The sequence below is a fragment of the Sciurus vulgaris genome (assembly GCF_902686455.1).
Source record: "Sciurus vulgaris genome assembly, chromosome: 12".
Classification (NCBI taxonomy): Eukaryota; Metazoa; Chordata; class Mammalia; order Rodentia; family Sciuridae; genus Sciurus; species Sciurus vulgaris.
In genome coordinates this window covers 53368363-53384748 of record NC_136473.1, presented here as the reverse complement: position 1 = coordinate 53384748, position 16386 = coordinate 53368363, and the positions used below count along the sequence as shown (strand labels likewise).

The 16386-nt window shown below is 33.0% G+C and overlaps 2 protein-coding genes across 11 annotated transcripts in view; both read left to right on the top strand.

Moving 5' to 3' along the window:
• Positions 1-13122, top strand: part of CEP170 (centrosomal protein 170) — a 127909-nt gene extending 114787 nt beyond the window's left edge. For 9 of the 10 annotated variants that reach the window (XM_079106088.1, XM_079106085.1, XM_079106087.1 and 6 more), the window contains 4 exons: positions 2754-2842; positions 8256-8349; positions 9090-9141; positions 10832-13122. In XM_079106088.1, the coding sequence (XP_078962214.1) occupies positions 2754-2842; positions 8256-8349; positions 9090-9141; positions 10832-11121 (525 nt within the window). In that variant the 3' untranslated portion in view covers positions 11122-13122. The remainder of the gene's footprint in view (positions 1-2753; positions 2843-8255; positions 8350-9089; positions 9142-10831) is intronic. The other variant, XM_079106089.1, reaches the window with a different exon arrangement.
• A 1631-nt stretch (positions 13123-14753) lies between these two features.
• Positions 14754-15884, top strand: LOC306641222 (cytochrome c, somatic). Its single transcript, XM_079106197.1, has one exon. It carries the CDS (start codon positions 14775-14777, stop codon positions 15090-15092), a length of 318 nt encoding a protein of 105 aa, XP_078962323.1. The 5' UTR covers positions 14754-14774; the 3' UTR covers positions 15093-15884.
• The last annotated feature ends 502 nt before the right edge of the window (positions 15885-16386 follow it).

Below are 16386 nucleotides of genomic sequence, written 5' to 3'. Positions count from 1 at the left end.
TTTCTAATGCTTAAGACATTTGTTAAAGATCATGTAGAATAAGCACTTTATGAAAATGCTCCATTACACTCAAATATAGAACTGAAACACAGAAGAGTAACTATTTAGCATAATGATTGGTCAAGTAAAAAATCAACATATTAACAAAAATTTATTAAGTGATAAACAACACTAAATCCAAGTAATCATACATCTTTATCTACAGTAATACTTGTGACTTAGGTACTGCCAAAATTCTACATAAATAGTTAAAATGACAACAGTTTCAATGCATGATGCAGGATGCATCTCTAGTCTATATAATGTTATCATTTTGTTAACAATAAATAATGTTAAGGTTTTATGATGGTACCACTTTCATATTTTTAACTCTTGCTTTGTTACATAGTTTTAAACTTTTTTAAAAAGTACATTTCTTTCTTCATACTTCCACCAAAAATTAACACACTGATTTAGGAATAGTGGAAGAAGCTAAACTCTGCCCTGGTATAGGAGAGAATGACTTAGTTTTACTAATTAAATATTTCCTTGTCATTTATTAATTGTTGCTATCTTTTCATATATTGAAAAATGAAAATATATGCCTAGAACATAAATAGACCTAACAAATGTTACAAAAAGTAAAGTAAGAGAATGATGAATGGGATTCAGGATATTGTTTACTTTAACAGGGAGGCAGAGAGAGGGGATGGAGGATACCATCTGAATAGAGGTAGATATATCAGTCAGCATAACAGACAACTGAAAAAGTCTCTGTGGCAGAGGGATTAACTCAGTTAACAATGGGCCTTAGCTATACAATTGAAAGTTGCAAGTTGGATCTACATTTGCTCCATATCTTTTATAGTACTTGGGGCGGTAGGCTTGCTAGGGCTTGTTCTTGTGATGGTGCTATCAGAGAGGAAGCCTCAACATTACAAGCATTCAAGCTTTTGCTTATGTCCTATCTCTGAACATCTCATTGGCCAAAGCATGTCATATGGTTGAAGTCAAAGCCTGAGAAATATCTTCCTCCAGTGGTGGTGGAGACAGTGGAGGGCGTGAACATTTTTGAAAGATACCTACTCTGCCATATTGATTCTTGGTGGATCCTAGTTATTTGGGGCTGGTGGTAGATTCATTATTAGATTACTAAAAGAATACAAAAAGTTGCCCAAGTTGGACCAATGGTGTATGTAATGAACCAATAATGATGGTTGGTTCTGTGAACCTGCAGACTGATATTTATAAAAAATTTTTAAATTATTATTTTAAAAAACGAATAACATTAGATCAGTGGCACATGCCTGTAGTCCCAGCTACCCAGGGGACTGAGGCAGGAGAATCATTTAAATTCCTCTAAATGACAAATTCTTCTAAGTGTAATAAAACAATGTGCAAGAAGTGTTTATTTATAAAAGAGGGTAGAGATTTCCTAGGAAGTATCTCAAGGTTGATATCAGAAATTTGTTTAATATACTGAACTACACTTTATGGGTAGAAAACAGAGATCCTCTTCTGTGTAATAATCTTTCCTTAGACTGTCCTGCCTTTTCTCATTCCTTCCTTATTTGTGTATTTCTTCCACTTTAATATGACTTAATTCTTCAGTGCCCATACATCTCATTCCTATTTATCCTCCTTGCCTTTATGTTGCTTTTCACTTCCTATATAGCTTTATCCTCCACTGACTTCACATCCTTGTAATTTTTAAGTTCCAGTTTTTCCATGACCACGTCCTATATATGTCACCCTCACGAAACTCACTTTCATTGGAATTCGTCCGATACTGTAAGAATTTAGCATATATTTACATGCTTTTTTGTAAAATATGTAATAATACTTTCTATATATGACTATTATTCCCACCTTTCACGGGTCTTCAAAGCATATTGACATCCAAGACCATATCTAATTTTCTGGGTTTTCTTCAAAGTATGGGTACAGGTCTGACAATATAAAGGGGCTGATTTTGGAATTGACATCTGGACTCATATTCATTATTTTTACTAGTGAACTGTACTAGCTTTGCTTTCTTGTGTTATCCCATTGCTTGACAAATTATAGCCCTTAGTCCAAATCTAGCCTTTCACTTATTTTGTAAGTAATGTTTTATTACAACGATATAATGTTCATTTGTTTTCATATCTTCTATGGCTGCTTTCACTTGCAACAAGAGAGCTGAGTTTGGGCAGAGACCATATGGTCCTCAAAATCTTCACTGTGGCACTTACAGAAGTTTGTCAAACCCTGGTTTTACCCATGAATCTCAACTGGGATTGTACTCACCCCATCACAAAAACTTAATATTTAGAGTAAATTTTGAAAAGTGTATCTCTCCCATTAGATTCTGTCAGGAGAGGAAGAATTGTACTCTTCTTGATCTTTGTGTTCATATTACTTGGTGAAAGAATAAATAATAACATTTAGTGCTGTAAGTTACTCGTATCTTCCCTTTTACAATAATTTGAATAGAAGTATGAGAATTGTGATAGTATTGAAGATAGGCTAAATTAGACTTTTTTTTTTTCAAAATGATACTGACCAAAACAATATGGAAACTTGACAAAAGAAATGCCTTTGTTTATAATGTTCTTGTTCTTTCTCAATTTCCTTATGTGTTACTCTAATTACATTCTTCCTTTTTTTTTTCATTAAAATTTGTATAAATACTTCATGCCTCTATAGTAAGTTGTGACTGGTTAGTGTTCTTAGTAGTTGTACAATTCAGTGGTAATATTTTAATATTGATTTTTTTTCTTTGAATGTTTCAGGTCATGGGAGATAATCTGCTGCTGTCATCTGTCTTCCAGTTCTCTAAAAAGATAAGACAATCTATAGATAAAACAGCTGGAAAAATCAGGTACTTGTGGTTACCTGAACCTCCTTTCCTTAACAGTTACCTCTTCCATTTTTTTCAAACCTGATACCATAACGATGAGGAATTAATGAAGTCATTGAAACTGAATCTTACTGCTGCCTTTACCATCTTATTTAGTTTGAAAATATAAGTAATGACTGTAGGTAAAAAATGCCTTCTACAATTAACCCCTTTATAATTGAGAATTAATAACTATAATCCATGGATTCATTTTATTAATAATGATTCATTTTATTAATAACCAGAAACATTTTCCTTTTCCACAAAAATAATAGTAAATATTTTAAATTAACAGACTTGATGGTTCTTTTGAAGGTCTCGGACTTTTGACTTTAGTTTCTTTTTCCTCATTGGACAGTATTTGACTCAGGAAATGTATGTAATAAAGGCACAAGACAAGACTAGTCTAACAGGCACATAGTTTGAGAATAGTTCATCTTTGCCACTTTACTGAGACCTTGAACCTACTCCCTTATTGTTTAATCTGGCCTGTTTCATCATCTTGTAGAGGAATATGTATACTTTCACTGACTACTAATAGTATGGAGAAGAAAATTCAAGTCTCATACATGAACACCATACAAAACATTTACTTTTTTAAAAAAAACATTTTAAATGTTCTAAAATGTTCACTATTAAAAGTTTACATCATCTTCTGGTAAAACATAGAAATTTTACTTGACATGTTAAGAAATGGATTGAGCTTTCTTTTGTATCTTGAGTCCATAAAGATCACCTCTTTACTTCATTGTCTTCTAGAAGAAAAGTAACCTAAAATTTGTTTTGTTCACAAGAATGGTATAATCTGCACTGTCTTGTCCTTTTTTCATCTTTATTTTTAAATAGAGTATCTTAACAGAAGTAATACACGAGAATGGTTTAAAAATACGAATATTTCAGAAAAATATTATATATATTATACATATATCTTTTATCTGTATGTTTATATGTATGAATATACAAATATATTTTTCCATACCTTTGTCTTTTCAATTAACAATATATTTTTTCAGTAGTATCACTGAAGTATATTGACATGACTGTCTCTCCAAAATGGGTTGGAATATGAGACTTGCTTCCTTTATTGTTAGAAAAGAAGTCAACTATTTGACTTTTTCTATACCCCTAATATGCCATTCATTGTTTTTTCCAGATAATTTACTCTTTATCAATTCTCACATATCCCTATGAGTTTTAAATAAATAAAGTTAACTTTCCACAGAATAATAATTTAATATGCATTCACTAACAGTCATAAAGTACATTCTAGGCACTTTATAATTAGACATTAACAAAACAAAGACCCTTGCTGTTGTGGAATTTACATTCTAGAACATTTATTTAAATGAGTCAACCTGGATTAAGTTAGCTATTTCTCCTACCTGATTTGTCTTAGCCTCATTATTTCACTTTAATATTATTTGTAGTTTAATGATCACAATTTCTGTTCCCACAGAAGCCCAATCATCCTTTTTCCATTAGTAAAATCACTAGTAGTTACATGGAAGTGATAATAAAAATATAACAATACTAATTTTACTTAAGTAAATCAAAACTATTAAGTTTTTTTAAAAGTTAAGGTTCATAATTGATTTCAGAGATTAATTGCATGCTATTTAGAAATAATGCATTTTGTGAAGTCTGAACTTATAAATGATTCCATTGTTTTTCTTTTACTTAACACACACTGATTAAGCAATTAACACTAATGCCATCTTAGATGAGGTTTGTTTTCCCTTACTAGTCACATCAGCCCATTTTCTTTCACACGTTAAGAACTTTCCTTCATGGTGATAGCCAACCCACATGTGATGTACTCATCCAGTGTGTGGCCAGAGACAAATGTAGTTTACTATTCCCTGGGGTGAGCCCAACTGGAATTTGTAGCAAAGAAAAATTAAACTTAGCTAATCAGTTGTTGCAAATGATTTAACAAATTTCCAGGTCCCAATCACATGCCTGCTTATTAATACCAAGAATCAAATCCTCAAGTTTGAGTCAAGTATTCAGTGTAGTTGAAGGTTATTACGATTTTGAATTTCATTCCACTAAAACTATATTCTAAAATTGTGGCATTGTGGAAGAATTATTAACCAAGAAATAAAGAAATGAAATAAACATTGATTAAAATAATCTTACATAGAAATTGGACTGGAAATATAACTCAGTGGTGGAGCACTTGCCTGGCCATGTACAAGTAGTTGACTAGCCCAAGGTTAGTCCCTAGCACTGAAAAAAAAAAAAAAAAAAAAAAAAAAAAAACACTTACATAGAAATAGTCTCCAAATTTATTCATTGATTGAGTGGTATTTGACTGGATGTTATTTATCCAGCACTGTTTTTACTGCCCTCACAATTGAGTGCAGAAGGCAGGCAGATAGGTAATTATAATGAAGTGTGGGAAGTATAGAAAGGAAATTACAGAATAAGATACCATGAGATCCAGTAGTGAGGTTTTGGGCGAAATTTAGAGAAGGGTTCTAGGAGAGATTGCTATACAATTTAAGTCCTGAAGGATGGGGAGGGGAGTTAGGTGAAAAGTGAAGTGAAGGGCTGGGGGAATCATGATATGACACTGGAGAGATTAGGATGGATCAATTTAGGCAGATTTTGTTAAGGAGTTTATCCTTTATCATAAAAAGAAAAAAGCCACAGAAAGCTAATATATCAAATCATTGCTTTTGATACACTGATATCCATAAAAATATCATAAGAGTCTTATTGTGTGGTTGTGTGACTTGCTGCTGTAAAACATTTTACCTATAAATGAATATGTCATGTTATTTCATAGTTGTATAATAACCCTAATAATTGGATCCTTATCTACTTATTTACCAGATTTTCATAGACTTCTTGCCTAGTACCATTCTTTTGACTGTCTCTTACAACAAAGCATCTTTCTCAGTCTGCTCTAAACTCACCCTTAGTCTCCCCTAAAAAAAATGTTTTGTGTAGCTTTGGAATTTAAGTAAAATTGACACCAAAGAGCATATTGATTGATTGATCGATTGACCAATTGATTTTTCTTAGAAATTTGACGGTTTGGGAAAAAAAATTTTAGTACATATAAAAATGTGTCAACAACATTATATTTGAATATTGAATGTTCCATATATTTGAGTTACCTTCAGTTTGAATATTGAGTTTTACTATGTGTAAAGCACTTTGACAGATTTTGTGGAAGAAGATAATAAGAAAAATAAAACATCCATTTTGAGTATTATTAAATTTATAATCAAGTGGCAAGGTGAAGCACATGTGTAATCACAAATGTAACAAATTATACCAGCCAGCATATGATACTGTAGCGCCCAGTTAGAGTAAAAAGCAAAGGAAGGATCATTTCCCTGGAATAATCAGGGAAGACTTTGTGGAACAAATAATATTCAAAGGTCAGCATCATTTTTTTAAAACCAAATCTAAGGGATAGAGCCACAGTTCTTCTGCACGGATCCGGTCCCTTAGGGAATGCCTGAGCTTTAAGCTTTGTACCAAAACATATAAACTCAAATCCTACTTAGGGCATTCTAAAGGTATGCATATTTAAAGTATTTGAATACTTCCTGTGGATTCAATTTGAAAGTTTTTATGTGAGAACTCCTGTTTTACAGCATTCTCTTTGTATTCCAAATGAAAGTGACCCACTCAAGTTGCATAATATGGCCCTGCATTGGTAGACTGTCACTTTGCAATAACAGTTTCCATGTATTGAGGGACAATGCTACAAATTATCTTCTAAAACAAGCTTTTTATCCCTTTAAAGGGGGCTTTTTTTTTTTAAGTGAGTCAGGAAACAAGCATTCTAAGCCATTTTCATCAAAGTTAAATGTCTGTGGTTTAATAATTTTAGAACTTCTCTGAATTCTTAACCCTGTTTGGCCGAATGTAGACTTTTCCAATTGTACAAGCCCATTGTAATTCTAAGGTGGCTCATAAAACAGTGGTTATTTTCTTAATTTCTAGTGTTAGTACAGCAAGGACTCTCAAAAGAACATAATACTTTGTGTATCCCTTAGTATCATAGTCATTAGCATAACAGCTCTTTAAAGATGATTGGCAAGGAAATTTAGTCTTTTGAGTTTAGAAAATTTAATAATAGATCAGAAGAGTATTCTTATACCAGATTCTACCTTCTTAAGTATGGTTATATGTAACTGCAAATGTTCCAGACTTGATTGTATGTTAACGAATTTTATGGCACATTGATCTTTGAAGGGATACCAGTAAGGATATTTTTCTAAAACTGCTGAATCATTTCTCATAGATGATAAAGTATTGAATATAAAAGAATATATCTCATTTGAAAGACAAATCAAAATTTGGTGATACTTTATATTACTTGAAGTTAGTTTCCAATACAGGATAATTATCTTTGAAATAATATTATTTTTTTACCAAAAAGACACAGTTTCTTAAATCCTAATAGATTATATATAAATATAGTAAAATAAGCTGGGTGCAGTGGCACATCCCCGTAATCCCAGTGGCTCAGGAAGCTGAGGCAGGAGGATTGCAAGTTCAAAGTCAGCCTCAGCACTCAGCAATTTAGCAAGACCTTGTCTCAAAATAAAATATAAAATGGGCTGGTGATGTGGCTCACTGGTTAAGCACACCTGGGTTCAATCCCTGGTACCAAAAAAAAAAATATATATATATATACACACACACACACACACACACACCACACATAGCACATAGTAACATGAATTAAGATTTTCAAAAATAACACAGTAATTTCTTCAGTTTTCAGTCTATAAAATAATGTTTACACTTTGCTCCATCAATAAAGTTTCCTATTCCTATATAGAGGTTTTAACAGACACAGTACCTGATTCAGCCTGTTTTCATCTTACTTTTATTTTACTTAATACTGCACATATTCTATCAGAGCAAAGTTGTGTGTTCATTATGAGTATTGGTTGTTTCATTTTACATTATTTTGTTTTGCTTTGGTTTGTTTTGTTTTGAGACAGGTTCTCGCTGTTACCCAGATCATATTCAAACTTGTAATCTTCCTGCCCCCACCTCCCTAGTAGCTGGGATCATAGGCACCCCACCCAGATAGTAAGAGTTATGTTGTTAATTATAAATATTAGTTAAATTTTGGGCATTATATCATATCTATATTTGTTTTTCAAAAAAAGATTATAAACCTTAAAGAGTTTATTCATGTATTGATGCCATCTAGTTTCATTTTTAATACAGATTTTTCATATGTGTGAATTACTTGGTCCTGTTGGCTTAGTATTTAATTCTCAGTGCATGCAACCCCCCTCCTCCCATGTAGCTTTGAAAAGATATATTGTTTTGGGTATGGGTATTATCATCACAATAAAAACATGATAGGTTTTTTTAAAACGTGAATGTAAAATGTTTATTTCTTTTTTATTTTTAGAATATTATTTAAAGACAAAGATCGGAACTGGGATGAAATAGAAAGCAAATTAAGAGCTGAAAGTGAGGTCCCTATTGTGAAAACCTCAAGCATGGTATGGCAATTTTTATTAAAGATTAAAACATTTTAATAGTTTGGTTTCATTTTAAGGAAAGATAACTTGCCTATTTTTTGTGTTATTTGTTAGTTTACATTTGAAAAAGAAGATATAAGTGTACAAATTTGAAAAAATATTTTCCTTCATCTGGCTATCACAAGGGTATTTAAAATAACAGGTTGATTATTTCAAAGATACAGAGGGTGTGAGGGAGGAATGTTTCATGTTTTTCACTATTAATATATCTTGTTCTTATAATAATTGTATGTTAAAATAAGCAATTTTAAATAAGAACCAAATATTAAGTTGATGTTATTTTCATTTACTTAATTCAGTACTTGTCTCCTTTTAAAATAGTCTTTATCGATTTCTACTACAGAGTATAATTCTAATGTCGAAACTGCAGTTTATATATATATATATATATATATATACACATAAGAAAACTCTTAGGCACTTTGTTAGAGTTATTATAAAGTCAAGCAATACAAATTTTTCAAAATCTTTGCTTCTTTAATGATAAATTACCTTGAACTTTTATCTTCTGTCATTATCTCATTGAAAAAAAATTACTCAATTTTTTTTTTAAAGATTCAAAATTTGAATCTTGTTTACTGGATATCATAATTATTTCATATCATGTTGCTACTAATGTTCATTAAATTAAAATTCATTGCTTGTCATTTGAAAATGTTTTATTTATAGTAAGCTGATTTTTGTTATTGCTTTCCCTGCAGGAGATTTCTTCTATTTTGCAGGAGCTGAAAAGAGTCGAAAAGCAGTTACAAGGTAAATTTACTACTGAATTAGGTTTAAAGAGCTAATAGCTAAGAATAAGTACATTCTAAGAGATACTTCTCAAAATATTCTTGTTGACAATGTTTGATTAGCATTCTACATATTCAAATTACCCATAAAAAGGAAATTTTAAAACTTGATGAAAAAGTTAAAAATAGCTGAGTGTAAGGGGCCACTCCTGTAATCCCAGTGACTCAGGAGGCTGAGGCAAGAGGATCACAAGTTCAAGACCAGCCTTAGAAACTTAGCAGGACCCTGTCTCAAATTTAAAAAATAAAAAGGGGTAAAAGTGTATAGTATTTCTGGGTTCATACCTGGTATCAAAAAAAAGAAAGTTTAAAATATAGTAAAATTAAATCTTAAACTTATGTTAGTGCTTAGATGTGAAAATAGGTTAGATGTTATAAACTAATTTCAATGTTATATTCAAGGTACAAATAACAATATTTAAAGTAATATATTAATACAGCTGAAAATGCTTATTGGTCATTGGAATTATTTAATTTGACAGTTTTAATTATATTGTTGGCATAACTTCAAATGAATTTATGTTTTAATGCGGAAAAAATTTGCTTGAATGGATCACAAAATATGAATGCATATTGGCTATAGGCACTAGAAGAGAAAGGAAAGAAAGAAAATGAAAGTGACTCTGCCTCCTGAACTTTGACAGAGATGTTGTTTTATTCATGTCAAATCTAGATCATGAATTAATACTTGTCTTGACCTAGAAGTGTCCCCAGTGGTACAACAAGCAAGTTCTAGGGCCCCCTACTAATCCTACTCAGTCTTTATTGATTGACTAATCATGGGCATAATATGTTGGACCTGCCTAAGAGATTCTTAACCTTTATTCAGGTTTATCATATCTAAGTATTATGATATATCTCCTAAGTTCTACAGTTTCACAAGGTAGATTAGGGATATATTTTTGAACAGGCTTCTAAGAGATTCTTATATATGATGCTTCCTTCTCCCAGCTCCTTACTCTGCTTGATATTAAGTTGAAAAATCACTGTTTAGGAGCTACCCTTGTCTACCCAAAGATCTTTTGGATTGAAAGTTGGTCTTTCAATGGCCCCTTCTATGGAGTTAGCAAGGTTTGTTTGCCCTGCTAGGTATTAGTATCTAGGCCCTAAGAAAATGCTTAGTCTTCTCTGAGAGAAAACCTATGCACAGCTGATATCCTGGCAGGCAGCCAGTGTAAATGATAACATGCTCTGGTAGCACTCAAAAATGTTGATGTTCTTCTGCCAGCCTTGAAGTGACTCTGAATCCCAATTTTCCAAGTGCTAAATTGAGCTCAGGGTGTTTATTAAAACCCATAACCAACACTTTCACTATCCTCTCACAATAATGAAAGCAAATTTCAGAAAAGTCTTGAATTCTGCATTTCCAAATAGCAATTATGTAACAGTTTCTGAAATGCCTGTAGTGATTCTTCAAGGGACCCAGAAAAAACATTCAGGTCTGTATAGTCTACAACATAGATTAGCCACAGAATTAAAAAAGAGTAGGGGTTTAAATATAGTATTGCAAAGATTAGGGACAATTAAGATGATATCCACACTGATAACTGAAATATTATCCAGGTCATTAAAAAAAGTTACTATCCAAACTTGACTATATCTAGAATTATATCTTTTTCCCCTACTGCTCTTTTTTTCTTTTTCCCCTTTAGCAATCAATACTATGATTGACCCAGATGGAACTTTGGAGGCTCTCAACAACTTGGGATTTCCTAGTGCTATCTTGCCATCACCACCAAAACAGAAATCCAGTCCTGTGAATAACCACAGCAGCCCGGGTCAGACACCAACACTTTGCCAGCCAGAAGCTAGGGTTCTTCATCCTGCTGCCGCCTCAGTCTCAGCTGAATTTGAGAATGCCGAATCTGAGGCTGATTTCAGTATACATTTCAATAGGTTCAACCCCGATGGGGAAGAGGAAGATGTCACAGTACATGAATGACTTTCTCTTGATTGTTAACACAATTACCTATGGAATGACTAGGAATTATTGGAAGCAGCATAATATTGACATACAAAACAAGACAGTTTGGTCAACTACAATCTTGTTATCGCTGTCTTCTTAATTTTATTTATTTTTTACCTAAATTGAAGTATCATATTAGTGCTTTCAAACCACTTAGATAACCACTTGATGCACATGTAGGGAAAAGCAGATTGTGGCAGATTTACCTTTTGTGGTTTATGATTTTCAAATTGAATTATTGCATCCTTTCCCTTCATAGATCTTTGTGTTTTTTTTTTAAGCCATGCTGTGACCTGCAAGCAAACTAAATATCCAACATTTCTGAACCCCCATGTCTCCTGTGCCAAGCTGCTCCCTGAAATGGACTTCCTCTTCATCTGTACAGATTTGTTAAACCATTCTGTTGGCTTCTTAATGTGAGGTTTATATTAGTACTCATTACCATTGGACACAATGACATTGTTCTCCATAGTAAAGCAGACCTTTCACAACAGTCATTCTGTGTCCTAAAATTTTCCAGCATAGATGTGATTTATATAACTTTGTTGCTACATGACTTGTCTTGGGGTTTATGGAGATTAACTATTATGTTTGCACTAAGATTTACTGGGAGTGGTAGGTGGACATATCTATATATCAATAAGGACTAACCGTCTTTTTTGTACATAGGAAATTGATAATACTGTATTTGTTTTAACCCCACAGTGTTTTACTCCACTTTCAAAAAGATCAATTTGGCACTTTTTTTCAATTTTTTAAATGGAAATAAGATTTTTGTCTCTCATTTTAGGTTAAATAACTAGAAAGATTAAACTAGACAGTTTAGGTGGAGTATATTTTTAAAACTAAGAACATGTATATTGGTCCTGTGTTACCAAGTTTATATGTGACAGTTGAAAAAAACTTCCCCCTGAAATGATCATGAGGTTAAAATTTTCTTCATTAGGAAACTTGGAGAACCAGTAGTTGTAAGATTAGTTGATAGTTTCACTCCCAAGCAGTGAATTGCTTCTGTGTGTTTCCCTGTAGGTCCCTAGTAAATCCTGTCTCAGTCTTAAACACATTTATGAGGACCCTGCAAGTCAACGATGACAAAGGCTTTTGACTTATGCTACTAAACAGAAAGCCTATGAAAAACATCTTCAATAAACTTGTTGTTTTTTTCTTTCCTTCCAGTAAGTTCACATTTGGGTGATTTTAAAAATAATCATCTTCATGTTTCCAGAACACTATAATTTGGGTGAATCTTAGTTAAGTTAAATATTGTTAGTCTTGGATTTCCCCCTTGATTCCAACAGCCCCTAACATTTAAACTGCAACTTTTGTGAAAATCTTTTTTATTTCAGCAATAACCTGTTCTACCTTGTTTAAAGAAACAAAGTAACTGTACACTTCAAAACTTTATAGGATTTTAAAAATCCTGTACTGTTGGATCAGTTAATAAAAATGCAGTATCTTTTTGTAGAGTTGTAAAAACAAGTCTGTTGTTATATACTGAATTTCATATTTTTCTTTAAACAAACAAAAAAGGTAAAGGAACTAGTCTCCTTCTAAAGCTAATTGCCCATTCTGTCTAATAAAGGAAGACTGGAGAAAGGTTTTTAAAGTACATAAAAGAAAAGAAGAAAATGCACTGAAGGAATAAACAAAACATTCAAACAGGGTCAGTTCATTTGAAGAAAAAGTTGAACAAAATAATCATCATTGTTCCCTCTTTTGTTTACTGTTTGGGTACTGATCATATCCACATGGAAGTAGAAGGTAAGGAGTTTAGAAAAATATTAGCATTTACTCTACTTACATTATTGTTCGTTTACACAATTTTGTTCAATTATAAACATTGGCCTTTTACTATGTTATTTTTATTTTGTATGAATACATTATTCTCCTTATTTATTTTTGTTACATTTATTACTTATGTTATTTTGTTATGCATTTACAACTCCATTTTTAAATAAAGTGTTTCTGGAACTTTAATGATTATATATTTTATTTCTCCTACCATTTGATTTACTAATAATCATTTACTAATAATCAATTTACCAAATAACTATTTACAATCCATTTTCCAAGTCATATTAGCAAAAGAATCTTCCAGTTCTAATTAATATGTGATCATTTTGAATCACATTATTTTGACTAAAGAAAAAAATATTTTCTTAGCAAATTATAGTAAATATAACATGTAATGTGTACATACAAAGGTCTTTATTTTTAATCAGCATTGGATCATCAGAAAACTTATGATATATTTTGGGGGCAAAGTAGAAATTTAAAATATCTTGGACATCATCAGTTTGAGAACTGTCAGTTGGGACTCAGTTTCTTGCATCATATCATTTAAGCTCAAGAATTTGAATGTCTCTGCCTATTACTAATCAACATTCTGTTTCACAGCCTGACCTTTTGAGACTTTCCATAAGCCCTTTTCTTATGTATCTGTATACCCCAGTATAATCTCTACCACAATTCATAAGACTCTGGACTATCTTTAGCTATTCATCCCTCTGTACATTTGTCTCTTCTTCCCCTTTTCTGTTTATCTGCAACCCTTCTGTTCTTCCAGGCCCCCCTGACCTCTTCATAAAGCTTCCTTCAGGTTGGGCTTTGTGGTGCATGCCTATAATCCCTGGAGGCTGAGGCAGGAGGATTGCAATTTCAAGATCAGCCTGGGCAACTTAATGAGATTCTGTGTCAAAAAAAAAAAAAAAAAAAAAAAACTGGGGATGTAGCTCAGTGGCAGAGCACTCTTGGGTTTAATCTCCAGTACGGCAAAAAAGAAAGCTCTTCTCAGGTGACTGCACCACGATCTTTTATTTTCTCTTCCCTTCCCCCATGACATGCACACATAGTCTTCTCTTCTGATCACTAAAATACTCCTCATTTCCTTGATAAGACCATGTACTTTCAAACTTGCTTCCTTCATGCCCTTGTGTTTACTTGCCATATCTCTGTGTGACAAGATTCTAACACTGGGAAAAGAAACTAGACTTGGATATTTAAGATCCAGGTCCATTGCCATTGCCTGTTATTTGTAAATGCCCTTCTCCATGTTCTTATCTGCAAAATAATCAGTCTTATTATCCAGATCTAGTTCAAGGGACTATGAAATGGTTCTCCTTCAAATATACCTCTGATTCTTACAAAATCATACCCTCATTGTGTTCTCATAACCCCTTGGGCTCAACTATGACTCAGATCTGATTTGAACAAATAATTGTAGTACTAAGTGCCTGTCACATATCAGGCAGTATTCTCATCATAGAGGATTCCTAGTAGTGAACAGAAACAAACTGTTGCTCTCTCAGACCTTAGATTCTAGAGTAGGGAGGCAGACAGTAAAAACTAAAGGTTAATTAATTGGGAAAATTAGAAAGACCATATTCTACCTTAAGTTATAGTGCATTGTTTATGTAGCTATCTCTTAGTAGATTGAGCTCTTAGAAAGTAAGCGCATTGCTGCTTAATAAATGCTGATTCAATTATGTACAATTGAGAGATGGAGCGAGTGCTGTTGCACCAACACCGGTACATAGGCGCAGACCGGCGTGTCCTTGGGCTAGAGAGTGGGACGTCCGGCTTCTGAGCGGGAAACTTCTTTGCACTAGCGACGAAAAAACGAATTAAAAATGGGTGATGTTGAGAAAGGCAAGAAGATCTTTGTTCAGAAGTGTGCCCAGTGCCACACTGTGGAAAAGGGAGGCAAACACAAGACTGGGCCAAATCTTCATGGACTGTTTGGGCGGAAGACAGGTCAGGCTGCTGGATTCTCTTACACAGATGCCAACAAGAACAAAGGCATCACCTGGGGAGAGGATACACTGATGGAGTATTTGGAGAATCCCAAAAAGTACATCCCTGGAACAAAAATGATCTTCGCTGGCATTAAGAAGAAGGGAGAAAGGGCAGACTTAATAGCTTACCTCAAAAAAGCTACTAATGAGTAATAGCCACTGCCTTATTTATTACCAAACAAATGTCTCATGGCTTTTTTAATGTGCACCATAATTTAAGTGATGTGATACACCAGAATTCAGATCATGAATGACTGACAAAATTATTTTTGTTGGACAGTCCTGATATAAGTAAAATTGACTTGTAGTTAAATTATTATTTTGGTTATACTCCCACTTCAGTAAATTCTATCACTTTCCCCTTTTTAAAGTTATGGTTGGACTTAATTAGTAATATTCAGTATTTTAAAAATGGTGAATGACATCTCAAAACTGGTTTATATTTAGGTTTATATAACTAATTATGTGAATATGTTTAAATATGGGGGAAATCCCTTCACTCTCAGAACCAAGCATGATTCACATGTGTTTCGATTTGTGTTTGTTAGCCTTTTAAAGGCAATGTTTGAAGATGAGGAAGCAGTGTCTATATTTTTGTTGACCATGCCAATTTAATTAGAATTCCCTGTATCTCAAATGCTGTCTTTTCCTTATGGAAAGGCATTTTAGTGTGACTTATGTATAAAATTAAATAAAGAATATTTAACACTTCTCACAATTCTGACATTTTATAGTTGACCTATAAGTTCAGATGCTTTTAAGTCAGAATTCAGGATTGTCTTTAAAACACACAATACTATGGAAAATCTATGTGTTCGTAGTGGTGCTTTTTGCCAACTTATTAGTTGGAAGAATTAAGGTAAAGGAGATATACTATCAGTATGAATTCGTCAAGTATGCTACCATAAGATTTACAATAATTAAAAACAATCAAAGATCGTGAAAAAAAAAAAAAATTATGTACAATTTTATTCTAGTTTCCAAGAACTTTCTGTGGTCTAACTTTCAACCTTTCTCTCTGAGCTCCTCTCCTTGCTCTAGTTAGACCTGAAAGCCACTTCCACTTAACTGCACAGTTTAACACTAGATTTTAATTGAGGTTGAGGAGGATTTTCCTGTTCTGTACTGCTGCCCTGATCCCTGAGAGACTCATTGGGCAGCTGATTTCTCCCTTGAGTTACATGCCAATTCTCCAAGAAATGATCATCTCCAAGGAACTTTCCAGCTTTGAGGAAATTTATTTTTGCATTATTTGAATGTTAGGATGCCAGTACAATGGAAGTCCAGCAGGAATATCTGGGTTCTAACTGAATTGAAGCTTTGTTTAATCTCCTTGAGCTCTAAATGAGTTCCGAGCTCCCTTCTTTTCTCCATGTATAGTTTTATCAGCCTCATACTTCCTCTTTTTCCTTCTTTTCTACTTCTTGACCATGAGATCAAAGCTCCT

Bases quoted from the DNA above. Each gene is read 5' to 3' on its own strand.
- LOC306641222 (XM_079106197.1), top strand. From the start codon at position 14,775: ATGGGTGATGTTGAGAAAGGCAAGAAGATCTTTGTTCAGAAGTGTGCC.